The sequence below is a fragment of the Podarcis vaucheri genome (assembly GCF_965113315.1).
Source record: "Podarcis vaucheri genome assembly, chromosome: 7".
NCBI lineage: Eukaryota > Metazoa > Chordata > Lepidosauria > Squamata > Lacertidae > Podarcis > Podarcis vaucheri.
This window is the reverse complement of record NC_138765.1, coordinates 70,228,664-70,252,979: the sequence shown is the minus strand read 5'-3', so window position 1 is coordinate 70,252,979 and position 24,316 is coordinate 70,228,664. Positions and strand designations below refer to the sequence as shown.

At 45.2% G+C, this 24,316-nt stretch overlaps 1 protein-coding gene across 2 annotated transcripts in view; it reads right to left on the bottom strand.

Moving 5' to 3' along the window:
• Positions 1–397: 397 nt before the first annotated feature.
• Positions 398–24,316, bottom strand: part of LRRC38 (leucine rich repeat containing 38) — an 87,613-nt gene continuing 63,694 nt past the window's right edge. The window contains exon 2 of one of the 2 annotated variants that reach the window (XM_082230517.1): positions 398–3,697. In XM_082230517.1, the coding sequence (XP_082086643.1) occupies positions 3,447–3,697 (251 nt within the window). In that variant the 3' untranslated portion in view covers positions 398–3,446. The remainder of the gene's footprint in view (positions 3,698–24,316) is intronic. The other variant, XR_014221508.1, reaches the window with a different exon arrangement.

The window sequence follows — 24,316 nt, the reverse complement described above, 5'->3', positions numbered from 1 at the left end:
GCTCTAAAATGATAACAGTTTTTCTGTGTGATGATGGTGTGGAGAATGGACTTAACAATAAATGCACACTGGGGAGTTAGCTGCACAATCTTTTGCAGCTTTACTCATAAGTAAGCCCTGCAAAGTTCAATGGGGCAAATTCCTAGTCAGTGTGGAAGGGGCTGCTGGCCAATTTGCTACATCCAGGTTTGCATTTTCAGTGCTAGTCCTCTCATCTACAATACGAGAACAAATAACACTGAAAGACAGTAGAACTGAGCATATAGAAAGTGCTCATCATAGTTTGGAAGGCAAGGCTTCCAGTCCACATGAAGTGGCTTCCATTTACAAAGAAGCCTTCAGCCCCCAAACAAAATTAAACGTCAAGAAATAAGAGATGTATCATGTTGATAGCAGATGGCCAAATTTTATCATGATCACAATCATAACACACCAGAGAGTCCAGAAATAAAGCAAAAATAGTAAAGCAAAAATTAAAAAGAGAGAGATTTGGCTTTCCAACTCTTCTCTGATTGTCCTAAAGTTATAACCCACCCACCCTGTTTTGCAAGATATTCTTTTAAGCTACAGATATATAGTATTTTCTAAATTACTAAAATAATTTCTCCTTAAAAAAAGTGACCTTGCTGCAGTATTTTTTTTAAAAAAAAAACACAAGCAAGCAATTACAACTTAATGAAACATAACTTGTAATAAAATCTGTTTCAAAGTATTTCTTCTGTGAACAGAGACATAGATCTCCTGCATGGATGACACACAGTCGAAATTTGTCTCTCTGTATGTGTACCGAGTTTTACTTTATTTATTTTCTGTCGTCATCATCATAGTTTCATTTCTACCTCACTTTTCCTCCAAAGAGCTCAAGGTGACATACACAATTTTCCTCCCCCCGGTGTAATCCTCAGAACAACCCTTTGCAATTAGACTGAGAGGCAGTGAAACCGCCCAGTGGGCTTGATGGTCAAATAAGGAATTGAACCCTGGTCTCCCTGGTCCTGGGGCAACACTCTAACCACTGCATCTTGAGACCTGCTCTCTTTCGTTGGGTGGTTAGTTTGGGATGCTGGATGACTTCTGCATTTCCTGACAGTGTGACCACTTCGCAATGCCTTCTCAGCCAAGAAAACTCACTGGGTTAAGCTCAGGCCAGTTCCCGTCCCTCGGCCTAACCGATCTCTCAGGGTTGTTGTGATGATAAAGTGGGTCAGGGGAGAATGATGCGCCCCATCTTGAGCTCCTGGGAGGAAAGGTGGGGGCATGAATGCAATCAATCAACAATGTTACAGCAAAGAGCAGGATGGAAACGTTCTAAATAAATATAATAAATTTTCATTTTGAACTGTTGGAGTATCTCATGGAGTTAAGAATTCCTCAGCTTGATTTGCCCTCCTTTCCTCCCCTCCCGAACTCTCATTTAGCTAGGAGTATTCCCTGTTTATGAAACTGAACCATGCACAGTTCTCTTCAGCTTTATACATTACTTATTCACAATGCTATCCAGGGTTGTAAAGACTGCAGAGAGAATAATTGGGTGCACTCTTCCCACCTCAGATCAAATCTATGCTGCCAGGTGCCATAAGAAAGCAGCAGAGATAGCGCAGGATAATACGCACCCCGGAAATGATCTCTTTCAGCTCCTGCCTTCTGGAAGAAGGTATAGGGTTATAAAGGCCAGGACTAGCCGTCTGAGAAACAGTTTCTACACAAATGCAATTCTGGTTCTAAATGCAGCATAAGGGGTCTCTATAGTATAGTGCATTTAAAAATGGGGTTTCAAAGTTTTTAGGGGTTTTTGAATGTTTTATGTAGTTTTTCAATTTCATTGTTCTGCATGGGACAATGACAATAAAGATATCGTATCGTGTGCATTGACTGTATTTTTTTTTTTTAATACTAGTCCTTCCCCCCACAAGAAACCATGTTGATGTGACCGTGACGCTTCTTGTGTGGCATTTTATTGAGGCAGACATGCAAACAGATCTCATTGTGCTGAATGTACAGTCATATCAGGGATGCTTTTTCTTTGCTGTGTTTTATCATTAATGATACGCAGGGTATGAAGGATCAGAATACTACAGCAAATGGTGCCTGCACAGTGCTATGACTATGATTCAGAAAGAGGGTGTTTTTTGAAAAAGCAGAGTGACAGAGGCTGTCGGTGTATTCGGGCCACATTCATGTTAAGCTATCATAACTCCCTCCAAAGAATTCTGGGAGCTGTAGTTCATTAACTGTGCTGAGGGTCATTAGGAGAACCCTATTCTCCTCCCAGAGCTACAATTTCTAGAGTTCACTGTGAAGAGGGATTGATTTAGTGGGCTTATTCCACACTTCCTCTTGTCCCACTGCTTCCCCTTGGGGGGGGACAACTCTTTAGTGCTCAATCGGAGCAAACAGCAATTCAGGTTTTCTCTGGGTTGACATTTGCTCCGATTGAGCAGTAAAGAGCAGGCTTTCCCTTAGAAAGGAATGGGGCAAGAGGAAAACCACTCAGACCCATGCCTAGAAAGTGTGGTTCAAGCAGAAAACTACTCAGACCCGTGTTTTCTGGGTACAGGACAAGCAGAAGTGCGGACGAGCCCCAGGCCCAGCAAGACTTTCTGTTGTTTGTCCAAATGCATCCCAAATGTGATCTTGCTGCAAGCAAGAGGTCGGGTGCCCCAAAACCAAGAAAACATGCTTTTCCTTTCTGTGATTCTGCAGGGTCAGCAGAGCTTAATGTTTCCTCAGACACCAAGGGATGAAACACTTTGATACACATGTAAATTTTGAAACAGGTGGAGGAAATAAACTTCATGAGAACAATGATGCAGGTATCCATAAGAAGGCTTCCTTCCATACCAGGAACACACTGTGATTTACAGTGCAGCTGGGCTAATAATGTTTTACTTCTCTTCCTTGCTGCTCATCTGCTAATCGAAATAACTCTGCTATCTGAAATTGCATCTCACATAATCATAGAATGATAGAAACTCAGAGCTAGAGGATCTTTTGAAGGTCATCAGGGCTAACTGTTTGATGCAGGAAATCCAGAACTGGAACATCTCCAACAGATGGCTGTCTTTATTCCTTTAAAAACATTGTGAAAAAATTCTAAAATAAAGACTATTAAAAAATAAAACCCAGAGAGAGAGAGAGGCCAGAACGAAATCCTAGCCTTCTCCAATATTGGCGATCTCTGATCTTCTTTATTTTCTTCCCTCCTAGTATATCTATTTTAAGATTAATTTTAAACTCTGGATTGGATCAAGAGACCTAACCAGGAAAGGTTCCATAAAACTTAAAGCATTTCCCAGGGATATATAAATGGGGAAATACCATTGAGACTTTGATAGGAGTACTGAGCCCTTAGACATTTGTTTAGTTGTGATGCCCTTTTAAATGGTTCTTGTCTCTTCCTACCCTGGTCTTTGGACTTATTCCGTGACACGCCAAGAGAAGGGGGTTCAGTCATCATCATCTTCATCTTCATCATCATCCTTACTGGGTGCACATCTTTGGAAGCAGTTCACAATCAGCGCCAAAACGAAGCTTGACACGATAGCAGCGATGGAGACGGCGACGCCAGAGAAGATTATGATTATAAGGTCTGTGAGTGACAAACTAAATTTGCAGTCCCTGAAACTGGCCTCTGATAATTCACTGAGAAAGATGGTGATTTCTTCCACAGGGACAGTACACTGGATTTCATCGAGACCTGCATGGAGAGAGAGAGAGGGGGAAGAAGGAGAATTTTTTTCCAAAAAAAGTAGCAATGTTATTATTTATCCAGTTATAAATGTGACTCTTCCATGCAAAATGAAGCATGGCAGCTCATTCAAGGAAGGCAAAGATTTTTGATGGTAAGATGAAATCATCCATATAGCAATACAGAAATATAACTTTTGTAAGCATATCCAATCCATTTAGCATGTTTGTAAATTGGGCTTTATTTTATTTTGTTTTTTTGGTTTTGGTTTTTTTAGTTCAGTGTGAAGGCCAAATAACGAGGCAAATCAAGTTGATCTGGGAGACTTCTGTACCCCCGCCCCTTGAGATGAAGTGCCATGACAATACCCCTGCAATTGGATCAGTCCCCACCCAAACCTCTAGAATCATAGAGTTGGAAGGGACCTTGACGATCATCTAGTCCACCCCACTGCAGTGCAGGAATAGGCAGCTTTCCCATACAGGGATCAAACCTGCAACCTCGGCATAATCGGTGCATCACTCTAGCCAACTGAGCTATGCAACCTCTAAACCTCCTGCCACTCTTCCACTCTCATTTTTCTCTCTGTAAAGAACAACTCTACAATTTCCTCTATATATCTATGTTTCTCTAGGACAGTCGTGTCCAAACTTTTTTCAAAGAGGGCCAGATTTGATGAAGTGAAGGGCCGTGGGGGCCAACCAAAGTTGTTGAGCTTCTTTTAAGATTTTACCCCAGGAAATAAACTGCCACAGAGGCTGGATTAAACCAGGCGACAGGCCGGATTAGGTCTCCAAAACGGACTTTGGATATGCCTGCTCTAGGAGCTCATACACGCTTCTGCTTCTCCCATTACTTCCCCCTGAGAAGATCTGTTGTTTACCACTGAATTGAAACAAACGCCAATCCATTTTTTAGTTTCCAGGCATAGAAGTGGAAGTGTGGACGATCACTTAATCCATGGGCCTTGCAAGAAGTGAGGCTGTCCAAAGTGTTGCCTGTGGAGCACTGAACAACTCTGGGTTTTTTTTATTTTTAAGGAACAGCAGCAGTAGAGGATTGTGTTGTTGTTGTTAAAACCGGCAGAGCCCATAGAATATGTTGGATCTCTGATCTTCTTCCCTGCCACCACAAGCTACATATGTCCCAAGGTTTTATTTCTTTTGAGAAGAAGCTGCGTGCTTTAAATACATTTTCAATTTATGGTTTTGGAAGTGACATTAGGGCTCATCTAGACTTCCACATGTCCTGCTCCTTTCTCCTGGGAAAACCTGATCTTTGCTACTGAATCGGAGCAAAAGTCAATAGAGTTTTACATGGATTGGTGCCGTTAAAGTGTGCGACAAGCAGAAAACTGCTCAGACTCATGCTTTCTAGGCACAGGAGAAACGGGAGAGTGGGTGAGCCCAAGTAAGTGTGCCTAGGATCACAGGCTAAAGCAACCCTTGTGTTTAAAAAGACTAGGAGGCGCACACACACACACACACACACACACACACAGAGAGAGAGAGAGAGAGAGAGAGAGAGAGAGAGAGAGATATGAGCATTTAATTAGAGATTTAACCAGAAGTGAATCACTGCAGCATATTGCAGATTAAAATGAACAGGAAGACCGGAGTTACAGCAGAGAGGAGACGGATCACTCTGAGATTAATCGTAGAACAGGAGACAGGAGGCCTGGAAAAAATCCAGTTCCCTGAGGAGAGGGCAGAAATTCACCCAGATCAGGGAGCGGCATGCAATCCCCAGGGTCAATGCTCAATCCATGTGCAAGCCTCTCCCCTTGCGAGTGAAGAGACAGATTGGGGGCAAGAGCTACTTTGCAATATGAAGTTGCCCAGCTGGTGATGCTCAGCCTTATCCCAAACCCAGTGCTATCCTTCCCCTCTCTGGGTTCTTCTTCAGCTTCCATTCCAACCAAAGCCAGAGAAGGACTCATTGGACCCATCCTGCCCACTTTTCTGGCAGAGGTAGGGTGGTCGTGTGTCATCTACTCTATATTTTGGGAGATGGTTTGTATGTTCTCTCTATGTTTGTCTGCCTCTAGAGATATCACCACCCAACTTGGCATGAGGATTCCCAAGGTGGGACAGTGGTCTTTGTTGGTGTTTGGACTCTGGGCACTATTTTCAAACAAGATGGTTGGTACTGGGTCTGTCTGCCATTTTCAATGCCCATAATGGGCAATGAATCACAACAGAATAGCAGTTAGACTCCCAAATTGCAGTTGTGCTCCCCTGACAATGAAGGAGAGAAACCACTTGATGAGAACACTTTGCTTAGGGACCATTCAAACCCTGATGGTGATGATGATGATGATGATGATAATTACTACTATTATTATTATGGAGAGCCACTGTGGTATAGAGGTTAGAGTGTTTTGCTAGGACCTTGGAGACCAGATGTCCAAATCTCCTCTCAGCCATGAAGCTTGGGGTCCAGTCACTGCCTCTCAGCCTAAACAACCTCACAGATGGGGAGAAGCATGGGTACAACCTTGAGTTAATTGGAGGAAAAGGTGGATAGAACGAAATGCATGAAATAGTTATTCCACTTAATGACTAAGTAGGATGGTGAGCAGTTTAGAAAGTATAAAAAAACAGTTACTCAAACATTAAAATATAAGCACTCACAACTGAAAGAAAATGAAAACAACATAGAGGTGTAAACAAGAGAGTCAGGATGGATCCTAATCATAGAATTGTAAAGTTGGGATGGACTATATGGCTTTGGCTGAGATGACTCGCAGAATCCGAGATCAGGGGAAAGAGACAGCAGAAGAAGATTGGAAGAAATTTAAAATTTATCTTAAGAAATATTGTAAAATTAATGAGTACTAAAATGTTATGGTTATAAAAAGTAAGTGGATTACAGCTGTAAAGATTAAGTAGAAGAAAAGAAAAGGAAACAATCAGACAATTAGATAAAATTAAGGGGGAGGATTTGCTGAAATAAATTTGGGAATTGGAATGCAGAAAGGGGAGGTATGGGGAGGTCGGTGAAATAGGTTTTAAGAAAAAAAGGATATGAAATTATACATGTTTGTTTTCGTGTTTGTATGTTTGTATTGCGTATTGTCTGTGTTTATATAAATTGTGAAAAACCAAAAGAATTGTAAAGTTGGAAGGGACCCTGGGGGTCATTTAGTCCAAACCCCAGCATTGTAGGAATTATGACTGACAGATGACCATCCAACCTCTCTCTGATTGAAAACCTCCAATGAAGGAGAGTCTTACCACCTTCTGAGCGAGCCGCTCCACTGTTGAATAGCTCTTACTGTCATAAAGTTCTTCCTAATGTTTGGTCCTTTCTTGTGTGTGATCGGGGGGATGCCTCTGTAAACAGGTGTGTCTTCAGAAGCTGGTGGAATTCCAATACTAATGGGGCCTCTTGTATCTGAGAAGGGAGTACACTCCATTGCATTGGTGCTACCAGGGGAAAAGCCTGCCTCTGTGTAACCACAAGCTGATGATCATCATTTCATGACAAGACCAACCAGGTTCCCTTTGTTGATCCCAGAGTCCTTACCAAGCAACAGAGGGGAGGTCTGCCTTTGTTTAAGGCTTCATGTGTAAGTAACAAGACCTTGATACAGGCTCAGTGTCTTATCAGTCAACCAGTGCAAGTCTCTCAACGTTGCTGTGATATGTGACTGGTACAGACCCTCCAAGGGACAGTTCGAGATTTGCAGAAGCCATCCCAGTTTCTGATTTGATCCCAGAATGTCCCTCTTTTCCTTAGGATGTCCCTATTTTCATCGGAGAAATGCTGGAGGGTATGAAGTTATCCAACCCCCCAAGCCATCAGAGACATCACCTTGCCAACAAAGGTCCGTATAGTTAAAGCTATGGTTTCCCAGTAGTGATGTATGGAAGTGAGAGCTGGACCATAAAGAAGGCTGATTGCCGAAGAACTGATGCTTTTGAATTATGGTGCTGGAGGAGACTATTGAGAGTCCCATGAACTGCAAGAAGGTCAAACCTATCCATTCTTAAAGAAATCAGCCCTGAGTGCTCACTGGAAGGACAGATCCTGAAGCTGAGGCTCCAGTACTTTGGCCACCTCATGAGAAGAGAAAACTCCCTGGAAAAGACCCTGATGTTGGGAAAGATTGAGGGCACAAGGAGAAGGGGGTGACAGAGGACGAGATGGTTGGACAGTGTTCGAAGCTACCAGCATGAGTTTGACCAAACTGCGGGAGGAAGTGGAAGACAGGAGTACCTGGCGTGCTCTGGTCCATGGGGTCATGGAGAGTCGGACACGACTAAATGACTAAACAACAACAAAGCCATCTGAAGGCAGCCTTGTATAGCGAAGTTTTTAAATATTGAATGTTTTTATATATGTTGGAAGCTGCCCAGAGTGGCTAGGGTAACCTAGTCAGATAGGCAGGGTATAAATAATAAAATTGTTGTTGTTGAAGAAGAAGAAGAATAAAGGTAAAGGTAAAGGGACCCCTGATCATTAGGTCCAGTTGTGACTGACTCTGGGGTTGCGGTGCTCATCTCGCTTTATTGGCTGAGGGAGCCGGCGTACAGCTCCCGGGTCATGTGGCATGACTAAGCCGCTTCTGGCGAACCAGAGCAACGCACAGAAACACCATTTACCTTCCCGCTGGAGCGGTACCTTTTTATCTACTTGCACTTTGACATGCTTTCGAACTGCTAGGATGGCAGGAGCAGGGACCGAGAAATGGGGGCTCACCCCGTCGCGGGGATTCAAACCGCCAGCCTTCTGATCGGCAAGTCCTTGGCTCTGTGGTTTAACCCACAGCGCCACCCGCATCCCCCTGCCATCCATCCCTATTTTCATCAGAGAAATGTTGGAGTAATATTAGCTGGTAATATTAGCTAGCAAAACCAAGGATTGAATGAAAGATCTTCTGCCTATAGAGCATCTCCTCTGCCACTGATCGCCTTTCCTGATTGCGCAGAGCATCCTATGGTAGCAGGAGTGGTGTCAGACCTCATGCTCTTGCCCAATCCCAAGGACAACCAGAGGGATCAGAAGAACATAAGGCAGATGCTGCCTCAGCTTAGCCGCCTGCTTTGCTGACAGATGCTGCTGGAGTTTATTGGGGTTTCAGCTTCACTCTTCCTATCTGCAGAAATAATCAAATTGGCACATTGCCTCCGGAGGCCCATTGCCCCTGCCATTGACGGGAAGCTATGGAAAGAGCTTCCTATTGGGTGCATTCCCAGCAGAGGAGCCGACTTGCCCCCGCTATAGAGGGGGCCCAAGTCATGTGACTTGCTGACGTGGCACACATGACATTACCACTCAATATTGAGGGGGTCCAGCGCTCTTCTTATGATGGGGGGTGGGGCAAATTGTCTCAGCCCTCCTAGCTGGCACGCCTGCTTCCTGACACACCTTGGGAGTAATAGAATGTGAAGTAATCTGGCCTCCATTCCAAGTAGTGATGGGTGGGAGAGCCAAACTTACGTAATTCACACTTTCTGAAACAATACAGGAACCAAACCACAGCCATCCTTTGAAATTAACACTTCTCCAAATTTTGCAATGTGGTTCTCCAGTCAAATAATGAATACACAAGGGCAGAGGCGGAGCTAGCTGCTCTGGCACCCAGAGCGGCGCACATGATGTGCACCTAGGGGTGAGGCCATGGGGCGGGGCAAGCATCCCAGGGGGGTGGCACCCACAGCAAGCATCCCAGGGGACGAGACGCCCATTTGGGGTGGAGCGAGCAGCCCATGGCAGGCTGCTTCCTGGGTGGGGTGGGATGAGCCACACCACTTTGCCAGCAGCCTTCCTCCCTTCCCTCTTCTTTTTGACAGCTCTGGGGAGGCTTCCCCCCTCCACAGGAAGCAGCCTGGAAGCAGGGGCCAATGGTGTGCCACCCACCTGCGACTCCCAAGCCCCCCCCCCGAGCTGTCAAAGTGAAGGGGGAAGGCTGCCGGTAAGGTGGCACAGCTCCGCCCCTTCCCCCGATGGCTCGAGGTAGGCTTGGGAGTCGTAGGTGGGCAGTGCGCCGAATGTCACCCCCCTCAGTGAGGGCAGCCAGGGCGGACTGCCCCCACCGTCCCCCCTTCCTCCACCCCTGCACTAGGGTAAAGCATGCATAGAAATGCACATGTTTGTGAAAATATGGAAGTCCTCTCCTCCCCCACAAAAAAAACCCCTATGGCTTTAGAGTGGCCCTGACGCAACCCATATCTAGGCCCCAAACCAATTCGGGAGCCTTGCACAGTGTTTAATTAGAGCTTAATACCCATTTAGAGGGACACGGGTGGCGCTTTGGGTTAAACCACAGAGCCTAGGACTTGCCGATCAGAAGGTTGGTGGTTCTAATCCCTGCGATGGGGTGAGCTCCCGTTGCTCTGTCCCTGCTCCTGCCCACCTAGCAGTTTGAAAGCACGTCAAAGTGCAAGGAAGGTAAACGGCGTTTCCGTGCACTACTCTGGTTCGCCAGAAGCGGCTTAGTCATGCTGGCCACATGACCCAGAAGCTGTACACCGGCTCCCTTGGCCAATAAAGCGAGATGAGTGCCACAACCCCAGAGTTGGTCACGACTGGACCTAATGGTCAGGGGTCCCTTTACCCTTTTAAAGATATTAAAGGTATTTTAAGCCCCTTCAACACACATTTAAAGCATGTGATTTATCCTAATGAGTACTGGGATCAGTAGCTTCCCCCTCACAGAATTACAATTCCCAGCACCCTTAACAGACTACAGATTACAGGATTCTATGGGGTAAGTCATGTGCTTTAAATATGCATCAAATGGGTTTTAATTGCATTAATAACCCTCTCTAGTTAAACATGTGGTTTGGAAGGAGCCTGTATCTCTCCCCTCCTGCCCTCTTGCCTTGCCATCAGACACCCATTCATGGGTGTGTGTGTGTGTGTAAAATGAATACTTTTTCAGTGCATTGGTTCAACTTAAGAAAGAAGCCCAGTTACTCCCAAATCCAGCGAGTGATTCAGCCGAGCATTTCAGAACCGTTCCTGGTGGTAGAGGTCACATACTTCTTTCAATTTTTTTCCAATTAGCTGCATGCATTTGGGTCTCCTACCTCCCGGAATTTTGGCATCACCCCCAGTCCCAGCCTCAAATTTCAAACAGTTGCAGTTTGTATTGCAACTCTAGCAAAGGTCCTGAAAATCTAATTACAAGGAATTTTGGTGCTGGCTAAGTAAAGCATCTGGGACATGACGTTTCAGCCACTGCAGAGACACCGGGATTTGGGAGACCCTTTGAAGCGAAGCCACACTATCCTGGAGTTAATAATGACATTTCCTGGGCGGACAGATTCGTGAAACGTTACATGGGACAGAAAGTCGCCCGCTTTCCAAATTGATGGGGGCCAGTTCTCCAAGGGCAGAAGAAAAGACTTCCTCTTTCCTTTAGAGCCAACACAAGGGCATAAAGCTAAGGATGGAAACCGCAAGAGGGGAAAGTTTGCCAGGCATCTGATTGGCCACTGTGAGAACAGGAAGCTGGACCAGATGGGCCTGATCCGGCAGGCTCATCTTACATTCTTAAGGATGCTTCATTTTCCTCCTCTAAATTGCTATCCGGATTTTAGAGTTGCAAACTCACCAGGATGATTTCTGAAGTGATTACATTGTTCTGCTTTTCTTTTCTTTTCATTTCATTGCTTTTTATTTACTTCTCCAGAGACCCCCAAAATGCATTACGGAAACCTGTATTTCCCATAGATGCACCACAAGTTAGCATAAAACTTTGGAACCGGTCTTAAGAATTTGTAAACAAAATGAAGTGCCAGCAGAAACAAAGTCCAGTCTGGAGAGATTCACAAATCAATCCCTTTACTAAAGTACAGTGGTACCTCGGGTTACATACGCATCAGGTTACATACGCTTCAGGTTACAGATGCCGCTAACCCAGAAATAGTGCTTCAGGTTAAGAACTTTGCTTCAGGATGAGAACAGAAATCATGCTCCAGCGGCTCGGCAGCAGCAGGAGGCCCCATTAGCTAAAGTGGTGCTTCAGGTTAAGAACAGTTTCAGGTTAAGTACAGACCTCCGGAACAAATTAAGTACTTAGCCCAAGGTACCACTGTATTACCTTTAAAAAGGGGGGGGGAGCAGTACAGCGAAAGTTGCAGTCAACTAAGTCCTACTCAAAGTAAACTCATTGAATTAATAAACCATATGTCAGGGCTTCTTTAGTGGTGATTCCTGTATAGCAGGGAATTTGATGAACTGCATAATTCTATGATTCTGTCTTTGTGCTTTGTGGGAGAAAGAGGAGGCACAGAGCTGCCCTCTTTCCTCACTCCCTGACCACATGCTCAGCCATGCTTAAAACCAGATTAAACATATGGTACTGGGGTGGACAGGTCTCACCTCTTTCTCCCTTTCCCCAACAACATGAGCATGCGAACAATCAGTTACACTGTTTCCTGCTGCTTGGGGGGGCAGCAGACCCAAACAAATGGATTCAAATTACGAGAAAGAAGATTGCGAATAATTTTCTGATAGTTAAGAGCTGTTGGATAGTGGAACAGACTACAGTGGTACCTTGGTTCGCAAACTTAATCCGTTCCGGAAGTCTGTTCCAAAACCAAGGCGTGCTTTCCCATAGGAAGTAATGCAAAACAGATTGATCTGTTCCAGACTTTTAAAAGCAATCACTAAAACAGCAATTTAACATGAATTTTACTCTCTAACGAGACCATTGATCCATAAAATGAAAGCAATAATCAATGTACTGTACTATAAAATAAATAAGACAGTATTGTAGATTATAAAAATTAAAATTATTTTTTTTTCTTACTTGCACTGATGTTAGTCATTGTTTGGATGGGGGGCTTTTATCCATTTCCGCAGTCACACAATCAATCAATCAGTAGCTGAACTGGGTTCCATCCAGACACAAAAACAAATTAACCGAAAAAGCCTCAAAAACAAATAGCAAAACAAATAGCAAAAACGAAAGTGCCAAATACAGTGGTACCTTGGTTCTCAAACGTAATCCATTCCAGAAGTCTGTTTGACTTCCAAAATGTTCAGAAACCAAGGCGCAGCTTCTGATTGGTGCAGGGATCCTGGAAACAATAGCCGCAAGCTGCATCAGACGTTTGGGTTCCGAAAAACTTTCGAAAACCGGGACACCTACTTCCAGGTTTTCGGCGTTTGAGAACCAAGGTACTACTGTACCTCAGAAGGTGATGGACTCTCTATCAATGGTTTTCAAACAGCAGATGGATTGCCACCTGCCAGGGATTCTCTAGCTGCAATTCTTGCATTGCATGGGGTTGGACTAGACGACCGTTGGCGGCCCCTTCCCACTCTACAATTCCGTGATTCTATCAATTCAGTGCTCTTATCTAGGTCAGCCCCAGAGTTTGAGGGCCACTCTAGATTGGGGGTACCCATGAACAATCCTACCAATGGCCCCAACTGCAGGGAGCCCTGGGGGCCCGGGCACCCACAATCTTTGGTCGCTCCAATTCGCCACTGCTGCCATGTATTCCCACCACCCCTGCCACATGCCATCCCACTGCTACCCTGCTGCTGATACCCCCCCCCCCACTTTCCACCTCACCATGAAATAGCATCTGCCTTGGGGCCTCTGAGACCCTGCGGTGGAAGCACAGGTCCCAGAAGCACAGGCCCAGACCAGTTTTTTTAAAAATGGCACTTGCACGCCCACACGCAGCACAATGTCATGGCATCCTGTCACCCACAGTCAAGAGTCCAAGTTGGTCCCCTGAGTGCTACAGCAACCCCTTGTTTTGCCTCAAGCACACTTTTAACTGGCCCATCCAAAATGGCTCCACAAACCAAATGGAGAGGCCTAGTGGATCTCATTAGGTCTCCTGTGCCACTGAACACTTTGCAAACAAAATAAATACTGGGGGTGGGGATTTTTGTGTTTTGACTATGTTATATAACTTTGTGGTCTTGTATTGTGGTTCTCGGATGAAGAGCAGTATAGAAATTTAATCTAAAAATACGCGCATAAATAAAAACAAACAGCTTGCAGGTCTGTCAGCTCGCTTGCACCCACAAACTTCGCATCACACATTGTGCACATTGGTGAAAACAAGTGCAGGAAAAGCAACCTTCATTTATTTCTCTCTCTTTTTTTTTAAAAAAAAGTGAGGGATATATAATCCGCTTTTTGAGGAAGCCCTCTACAAAGAGGCTTTGCGACACATGTTACAAATCCCAGTCCAGCTCACTTAGAAATGCAGCCAACGGTAATGATAAAATCCAAAGCATACAAGAGCGATCGTACAGTATTTCACTGCAATAAGCCTCACAAGCAGGGAAACTTTCTTTAGCTCAAGGGCCCATTCCTTTTTGGAAACACCTCCAAGGGCCACATGCCAGTGGTGGGGTTAGGCCAAAGTGGGTGGAGTGATGCCAACTCACAGCCTCTTCTCTACCCTCTGTTCAGGCAAGGAAGAAGCCTGTTGAGAGTTCAAGGACACATTCCACCCACGTAAAAATACTCAAGAAGGATGTAAAGCAGGGCCAGTGAGGAGGCGGAGCCTGGGAAGAGAGGGCGGGGCTCCAGAGAGGGTGGTGCCTGGGGACAATCCCAATGGCCAGAGAGTGAGGCCTGGAGAACAGCATTTGACACTGGAAAGTGCTGAAATCTCCTTCATTGGAGGTTTTTAAACAGAAGTTGCATCACCTTCAACATTTCTCTGGTGAAAATAGGGACATCCTAATACTATCCCCCTTCCATGAAAGTAGGGACGTCCTTCTCTACCCACTCCAACATTTCTCAGGTGAAAAATAAGGTAAAGGGTAAAGGGACCCCTGACCATTAGATCCAGTCGTGACCGATTCTGGGGTTGCGGCCTCATCTCGCTTTATTGGCTGAGGAAGCCGGCGTACAACTTCCGGGTCATGTGGTCAGCATGACTATGCCGCTTCTGGCGAACCAGAGCAGCGCACGGAAACGCCGTTTACCTCCCCACCGGAGCGGTGCCTATTTATCTACTTGCACTTTGACGTGCTTTCGAACTGCTAGGTTGCCAGAAGCAAGGACCAAGCAATGGGAGCTCACCCCATCGCGGGGATTCAAACTGCCAACCTTCTGATCGACAAGTCCTAGGCTCTGTGGTTTAACCCACAGCGCCACCCGCGTCCCAGGTGAAAAATAGGGATGTCCTATTACCATCCCCTCCATTTCTCAGGTAAAAATAAGACATCCTGTTCCATCCCCTCCAATGAAAATAGGGACATCTTATTCTATCCCCTCCAACATTTCTCCAGCAAAAAGAAGGATGTCCTATTCCATATCCTCCAATATTTCTTTAGTAGAAATAGGGGCACCAAAAACCGGAGCTTCTGGAATCAAATCAGAAACCAAGATGGCTTCTGTGATTCTGGGACTGTCCCTAGGAATCGGAACACTTGGGGGGGGGTCTGAAGTTGGATGGCCACCTGTCAGGGATTCTTCAGCTGGGATTCCTGCATCCAACTCTACAGTTCTATGATTCTATGCCATTAGGAGAATGCACAAATAACACTTCTAAATAGGGCTGGAACAGCTGACTATATGGACCGTGATAGCAGGGTCATGTGTGGCCTCACAGAAATGGAAACACATGACCACCATCTTGTCCCAGGGCCTCAACAAAGCTTCTACTAGCTCTGCACGCCACAGAATCACGGTCTTCCAAAAGGGAGTTTTGGAAGCTATGGACAGCCCCGCCAACACTGGGTGGGCAACACAGTGTTCAGTGTCCTTCAAACAAGGCCACACAAAAAAAGTGAGGGGAGGAGATTTGCACAGCACAAGCATGTGACTGTGCCCTCTGGGCTGAAATCATTAGATAATGTGCAACCCAGGACCAAAATAACAGAAGTGACCTATCTGTAATGCTCTCGCCACTTGTGTGTTCGTTTACAGGAGGGTTTTCTGCACCAAAAAGGCAGCGCCTCGGAAAACCTGGAGGGCAACGACTCAGCTTGAACTTTAATTGGCAACAGCTAAGATTGGAAGTGCAAATTCCTGTCCTATAAAGAACGGGATTTCTTTAGAAGAAGGAGAAGGGAGAAGGGGCATGGGCATGGGCATGGGCAAAGTGCACTTTCTTCACATTCCTGAATTGCCTTTCTAGTGAAACTGAAATTTGTGAGGAATGGAAAGCAGAGCAAAACAAGTGAAAGGAAAGATAAGCATGGAACTGGAGGTGGTGGGAAAGACCATTCATCTCTACTTCTGTGTAAGGGGCAGGAATTGTGTGTGATCTGCTCGCTGAATCTGGCTGAGCCTTCCACAAACTGCTGCCTCCACGAAAACCCCACATTGACGCCTCCAGCATTTCTGCTGAAGGCATTGGAGCCCAGGGAACTGAGAAACATGGGGATTTCAGAAGCAGCCTTATAGAGTGTTACCTCAGGTTACATACGCTTCAGGTTACAGACTCCGTTAACCCAGAAATAGTGCTTCAGGTTAAGAACTTTGCTTCAGGATGAGAACAGAAATCAGGCTCCGGCGGCAGCAGGAGGCCCCATTAGCTAAAGTGGTGCTTCAGGTTAAGAACAGTTTCAGGTTAAGTACGGACCTCCGGAACGAATTAAGTACTTAACCCGAGGTACCACTGTACTGAGTCAGACCTTTGCTCCATCTAGCTGGCAGCAGCTTTCTGGGGTTTCAAAAAGGGGGCTCTCTCAGCTCTACTTGGAGATGTCGAGTATGAAACCTGGGACCTTCTGAATTCAAATTGGATGCTCTGCTCAGAGCCGTGGTGTTTCCCCTTAAAAATAAAGCAAGATTTCACTCTTCATTGTTCTGAGGAGCTTTTTAAAAAGGAGCTAAAGAACACGCCTTTTACTGAGTCACCACGCTAGTCTATCTATCTCAGTAATCAACTGAAGATCTCCAGGATCTTCAGGCTAAGGTCCCTTACCTAGCATGTAGCCACTGGCAACCCTCGCCTCCATGACACTTGCCTAATCCTCTTTCAAGCCATCTGCGTTGATGGCCATTGCTGCCTTCTGTGGAAGAGAGTTCTGTAGATTTATATGCTGCATGTTTTAGTATTTTAACTTCTGCATGTTTTAAAGTACAGTGGTACCTCAGGTTAAGTACTTAATTCGTTCTGGAGGTCCGTTCTTAACCTGAAACTGTTCTTAACCTGAAGCACCACTTTAGCTAATGCGGCCTCCTGCTGCTGCTGCGCCGCCGGAGCACGATTTCTGTTCTCATCCTGAAGCAAATTTCTTAACCCAAGGTATTATTTCTGAGTTAGCAGAGTCTGTAACCTGAAGCGTATGTAACCCCAGGTACCACTGTACTGTTGTAAATAATAATAATAATAATAATAATAATAATAATAATAATAATAATAAAAATCTTGGTTTTCTCATTTTATCTTTTTGAAAAATCACTTTGGGGTGTGTTTTTTAAATCAAGTGGTGTGTTTTCATTATGAAATAAAGAACAAATTAACCACTATCCTGACTCTTCCAACATTCAGCTTCCTTGGATGAGAGAGAGATAGTTCAGTCGGTTCAGCATGCATCTCTTCATCTCAGGGTTGTGGGTTTGAGCCCCATGCTGGGCAAAAGATTCCTGCTTTGCAGGGAGTTGAGGTAGATGACCCTCGTGGTCCCTTCCAACTCCACAATTCTATGATACTATGATTCTATTCTAGAATGTCCATGTCCTATTCTAGAATGTCCATGAGCTCTAGTGCTATAAGAAAGGGAGAAGAATATTTCTCTAGCCCCTCTCTCCTTGCATGCATAATTTTATAAACTTCTATCATGTTGCCTCTTAAGGGCTTGTCCGCACTATTGCATGCCCCATGTCTGAGCCAGTTCCCCCTTGCACCTCTCCTTTCTCAAAGAAAACCTGCTCTTGAGTGATAAATCAAGCAAATGCCAATTCGGAAAAATCCCAAATTGCCGTCTGTCCCGATTAAGTCCATGAGGAAGTGTGGACAAGCCCTTACTAAAAAATCCCAAATGCTTCAACCTTTCTTTCTTCAACCTTGCTCCATCCATTTGATCTGTAGCCATTTATGGACAAACCCGGGCACCCCTGCTAGCAGTTTACAAACAAAATGCATCCTGCTTAGTGCTTTCATGGCTGTCGTTTTGCCTGCAGTGACCATCTCCTTCCTCCAGCCCCACCATCTGGGATATATTTGGCTATGTAGCAATAAAGACCTGAATTCTTGAGCAGGAGAGGAAGCGGCTCTCAAATCCTGCCTGCAGCTACCTGAACAAGGAAACATGGAAAGCACACATCAAAACTAAGTGCCTAACAGAAGACAACCCAGGAACCTGTGCTTTGACAGCTAAATGGAGCAGATGAATGTCTTGGGGGGAGGTGGATGACCATGATTTTCTCGTCTTTAGTGGGCGTGTTTGAGGTTTGTGCATTTTCAGAATGCAGCATGAGAGAGTGTGTGTTTATTGAAGGCTGGATTTGGGGGGCTCCCAAATGCCTGAAGGGTTGTCAAGAAGGCACCTTCTGGGACCAGTGTGACCACCAACACTTCCTATGGCACCTGGAAAAGGTCTTGGTATATATGTCCACTCAAAAACCCACAAAGTTCAAACCTTTGATCATATTCCTACTGCTCAAAGTCCATCCAGCTATAACTGAGGACTGGAAGGATTCCTCGACCTTTACACTGACCGTGTGGTATAAAAAAACTCTGTATATTGTTTCCTTGGAGAAGCTAACTAATGAGCTGAAAGTCACCAAGGGCTTTGCTGCACCGCAAGATTAAGTGGCCATATCTGGCGCGGTGGGGTGGAGATCTTTATTTACGTACAGGAGGTACTCTGAAAGACCACTTAATCATTTCCCCCCGCCTGTTTTCTGCAAATCGTGTCCTCCATCATGGAGGGCACATGTTGCAGTGAGATCACTGTAAACTGCCTCCCTGCTGTGGGGCGGGAGAGCTTGGATGGCCACAACTCCCCATTGGTTGCCCCTCTGTTGCTGGGGCAGAAATATGGCTGGTTGGGATGGCTATTGGCTGCTGAGGGGCTATTTAAGCTGCTGCACGTCTCTGGAGAGTTTCTCTTTCTTGCGAAGTGAAGCGGATCACCCGCCCTCCTCTCCCTTTATTTAGGGGTGTTCTTTTGGCCTTGCTATGCCTGTCTAAGGGTCATCTGTTTTGGAGCAGGGGCCCGGTAGGAATCTTGCCATTTGGCTGATTGGCTTGTGCCACTTGGTTTTTGACTAAAGGTAGAGTAAAGGGACCCCGACTATTAGGTCCAGTCGTGGCCGACTCTGGGGTTGCAGCGCTCATCTCGCTTTATTGGCCGAGGGAGAGATACTACATTTGATCTTAGCCAAAAGGCTGAGAAGCGATGCACAAAATGGTAGTAAGGAAGAGGATCGCCCAGGGGAGTATACCCATTTTTCAAAGATGGGAGGAAGTGTGATAGACTATATTCTGATATCAAGATTCGCCTATAACTCTGTGTCAAAGTTTCAAGTGGGACATAACACCGAAAGCGACCATCTCCCACTAATTTTAGTGCTCAATGGCCCATCGTTTAACAAACCCACGGCTAACCTTTACTACACCCCCATCGTTAATCTGGGATCACTGGCCCCCAGAAGAATTAAATGGACCCCCATGCTCAATACAGAGCTAACTCATCTCCTCCATTCGGAAGACGTGAAGACCATCTACACAGCCATTGTATCAGCTAATACCAGGGAAAAGACCATGGACTCGTTCAACGAGTTATTAGCAAGACTAAAGACCTTCTTAACAACTGAGATACTTAATTCTGTTACAAAGCGGGCAAAGGATCAAGAGAGATGGTTTGATTTGGAGTGTAGACAAGCAAGGAAACGTTTGAGATCAACCTATCGGAATTACAGAAACACCGGAGCACCCTCGCTATTTATGGCTTACATCTATTTAAGACGAAACTACAAACAGCTATTAAAGGTAAAAAAAAAAAAAAAGCTGAGAGATTGGCCTGGTGTAATTTAGTGAAGGCCTGGAATGAGAAAGACTCAACCTCCTTCTGGCATACCATTATGGGCCTCCTGGGCCAGGAGCAAATTGGTCCCACATGTACTGTAGAACCCCAGGAGTGGATGAAATATTTTCAAACCCTCTTCTATGACGACAAAGCTCAGCACAATGATCCAAGTGCTTACTCCGAGAATTTACCATATTGGCCTCCTGTCTCCATAGAGGAGGTGGGGAAACTAATTGCCCAACTGAAAAACAACAAAGCCCCGGGCATAGACCACATTCCAGCAGAGCTCATGAAGAACAATATCAGTTGGTGGGCTCCTATAATGGCGTCAATATTTACATACATCGATTCAACAGGCATAATCCCTGGTTGCTGGACAGAGGCAGTAATCATTCCAATCTATAAAAAGGGTCCTATGGCAGATCCAGTGAGCTATAGACCCATTAGCCTCCTTACTATCCCCAGCAAATTGTATGCCAAACACCTCCACATCAAACTAATTGACTGGATGGAAACTGAGGCAGTTCTGGCAGAGGAGCAAGCCGGCTTCAGACAGGGCAGAACAACAATAGACCATTGCTTCGTATTAGCACACCTCATTGACAAATATGTCAATAAAACACGTGGGATTCTATACGCAGCATTTATTGACCTGAAGGCGGCCTTTGACTTGATCTCACGAGTCAAACTTTGGGCTAAACTCAATGCTACCAACATTGACAAAAGATTACTATTCTTGATAAAAAGCCTATATAAAGACTCCAAGTTATATGTAAGAACCTCAGTAAATGGGCAACTAACTGGCCCTGTACCAGCCACCAAAGGAGTCAAGCAGGGCTGTATTTTAGCCCTGGCCTTATTCAACTTATATATAAATGACATGGTCAAATACCTAACATTCCCGGAGTTTCATGCCCCCAAACTGGCCGAAAAATCAATTTCAGCGCTCCTCTATGCAGACGACGCGGTTCTTTTATCACGAACTAAAGTAGGCCTCAAAAGGCTACTAAGAGAATTCTCAGCCTACTGCAGGAGAGATCAACTGGTGGTTAATCACCAAAAGACCAAAGTCATGGTCTTCGCTAGGAGACACAGACATCACAGATGGGAGATGGACAATCAGCCAATAGAACAGGTCAAAATTTTCAAATACCTTGGAGTAGTTTTCCAGTCAACAGGGGTCTGGGAGGCCCATCATAAATATGCTAGGGGAAAAGCATCTCAAAGCACCAAAATACTGTCTCTGTTTTACTTTACGAAGGGGGGCAGACATATCCCAGCAGCTCTGGAGGTCTTTCAAGCAAAACCCTTGGCGCAATTACTCTACGGGGCCCAAATCTGGACGGGAAATCACTGCCGCACACTTGAAATGGTCCAGTCTAAATTCTTAAGACAGATTCTAGCCATGTGCACCAAATGCGGCCCTACGGCTGGAGACTGGCCTCCTCTCCATCGAAACCCGAACCTGGTTAAGAACATTCAACTATTGGCTTCACTTAAATTTAAACCCATCCGGACTACTACCTCTAGTAGCACGAGATGCTCATAGAAGTTGGTGGTCCAAAGTAGTGCATCAAAAACTACTTATATGTGGCCTCCAAGCACAGCATCTCCTGAAAATGGGTCTCCCCAAGGCAAAAAACATTATTGACCAGCACATGAAGGATATTGAGCAGCAAAATAATCTGGCCTATATTAAGAAATATAGTGCTTGGTACGCTTATCTGCCCCCCTCCCACTTTGATTTTCGGGCACCTTATTTGTCTACCTTAACCATTCCAAAACTCAGGCGGGCCTTCACACTGGCCAGACTAAATATGTTACCCTCAGCTGTACTTGAAGGTAGATATCAAAAAATTTCATTTGAGAACCGGCTCTGCCCCTGTGGAGCTGGCTACGTAGAGACTGTGTCACACGTTCTCCTGTCTTGCTCCCTATATAAAGATCACAGGGACGAGACCATCACGCTGCTCCTATCTGCCATCCCGGGCCGCTCTTGTGAAGCCAAATTGTTCTCACTCCTAGCCGACCAGAACAGCTCGACAACAGAGAAGGTTGCCAAATTTATCGAGAGAGCAATGAGACTGAGAGCTGCTATCTGAATGACATCAGTGTCATCACCCGGATTCCTCGCCTGGGATCTTATTATTATTATCATTATGTTTTACTATTATTATTTTATTACCTCTGCCAAGTTTTAAGTATTGAGATTATTAATTTATCTGCATCTGGTTATTATTATCTTTCTCCCTGTCCTGACCATCCCTCCAAGGTTATATTTATATTTATAATCTTGCAATCTGGCTGGTCTATTTACTTAACCGACCTGGAACAATCTATCAGAGAAAAGGCCGCCGCCCATGGGACAGAGGATCATTGATGAATGATAATCCAGCTTTTACCTAGCGTTTTAATAGGTCATAAGATTTTATGGTATCTATATTTGTAATGTATTTTTGTCGGTGTTTGTCCTTTGATGCTATGGCCTGTCGGCTATGCAAATAAAGTCTATTGATTGATTGATTGATTGATTGGCCGAGGGAGCAGGCGTACAGCTTCCGGGTTATGTGGCCAGCATGACTAAGCCACTTCTGGCGAACCAGAGCAGCACACGGAAATGCTGTTTACCTTCCCGCTGGAGTGGTACCTATTTATCTACTTGCATATAAATGACATGCTTGACGTGCTTTCGAACTGCTAGGTTGGCAGGAGCAGGGAACGAGCAACAGGAGCTCACCCCATTGCGGGGATTCGAACCGCTGACCTTCTGATCGGCAAGTCCTAGGCTCTGTGGTTTAACCCACAGCGCCACCCGCATCCCTTTAAAAAATATTTTTGCCTACCGTGTAGCAAATCGTCACAACTTTGTAAGGTTGGTGGTTAGGAATTTTGTTCAATGTTTTGAGGAGGGAATGTGGTTGGTTGTGCCTGCCCCTCCATCGCTGCTGCTAGGGAATTCCATTAAAGGAATCCAGGGGCTTGCCTTGCTTTTGTCCGAACCCTGTCAAGGGGCTAGGGCCATGCCAGAGCCTCCGGGAGCATCTGGGGTGAGCTGTGAGATTGAATCCAGTTTCTTGCTCACCCAGGATGCTTTCCCTTACTGACATATGGTGGTGCCCAGTTTCAGTCCTGTTCCTGTCACTGTGCAGGTTCCGGTAGTCTGGAACCAATGCCTAAGCAACCACTCACATGCTGTAATCAATAAAGTTGTGGCCAAAATTAATGCCAAAAACCTTAAACTAAAATCTGTGTCTATTGTGTCTTTACAGTTACAGACGCTTCAGGTTACAGATGCTTCAGGTTACAAACTCCGCTAACCCAGAAATAGTACCTCAGGTTAAGAACTTTGCTTCAGGATGAGAACAAAAATCATGCTTTGGCGGCGCAGTGGCAGCGGGAGGCCCCATTAGCCAAAGTGGTACCTCAGGTTAAGAACAGTTTCAGGTTAAGAACGGACCTCCAGAACGAATTAACTTCTTAACCATTGCATTTTGTGGGTGGTTTTGGGGGGGTCTTCACACGCAATAGCAATTTCACAGAATTTGAATTTTAAAACAATTTGTATTGCAATTTGAAGTTACGAGATTGCAGTTAAAGTCAATATCGATACTCAGCGAGACAGGTGCCCCAGCCTCCCATCTTCAGCCACAGACACACAGGCATGCCAGGTCTGTTCTTGTACCCAAGAAATTGCTTTGGCGAGATGCAGATAAATTACCAAGGGCAAGCCCAGCACTTCAGCCCAGCCATATTTATTTAAGTGGTTTGTAGAGGTGACCATTTAAAGCCTTTTATGGGAATGTCTTGAGTCGCTGCAAGAGTGACCTTGTTTACTAATGGCTGATGCATTTTTAACATTACTTTTAATTAGAGTTTAAGTAGTCCTCGAAGTGTGACAGCGGTGTCTCCTTTCCCTCATCCTTGACCTTCTTTCGCTTATCTCTCCCCACCACCACCGTCACCACCATCTCTGCTGCCTTACAGTGCCTTGGGAGACATTTTCTTTCCAGGTAAGGAGAAAAGAAAAGAAAAGACTCTCTCGTAGCACCACAGCTGAGTCCATCAAATGAAGGCTCTCCTCAGAGACTTTGCCAATGAAGTACTTGTTTGGATACCATGCTAATGGTTCCTCTGAGCCAAAGCCCTCGCTCCACAACACACGAAACACACACAGTGGAGACTAAGGATGGGCAAATCTGTACAGTCTGATTTCACACAGTTCCTCATTTTCCCCATAATCCTCTTCAGTTTCCCGTGTTCACACATCAGTTAGTTTGCGAATTATTATTATCCTTGTGAAAATTCATCGGCATTTTGGTGCGAATTTCTCCCGATATACATTCTTGTATATGGTGCATATTTGTCTAATATACACAGTTGTGCAAAGCAATTGCCTGTAACATAATGCAATTGTGTATGTTGTTTTCCCCAGTACAGTAGTACCTTGGTTTTCGAACAGCTTAGTTCTCGAACGTACTGACTCCCAAACACCGCAAACCCGGAAGTGACTGTTCCGGTTTGTGAACTATTTTTGGAAGCCGAACGTCCAACAGGGCTTCTGCAGTTTCTGATTGGCTGCAGGAGCTTTCTTCAGCCAATCAGAAGCTTCACTTTGGTTTCCGAATGTTTTGGAAGACTTCCAAGGTACAACTGTACAGTGGTACCTCTGGATGCGAAAGGGATCTGTTCCGGAGCCCCGTTCGGATCCTGAAG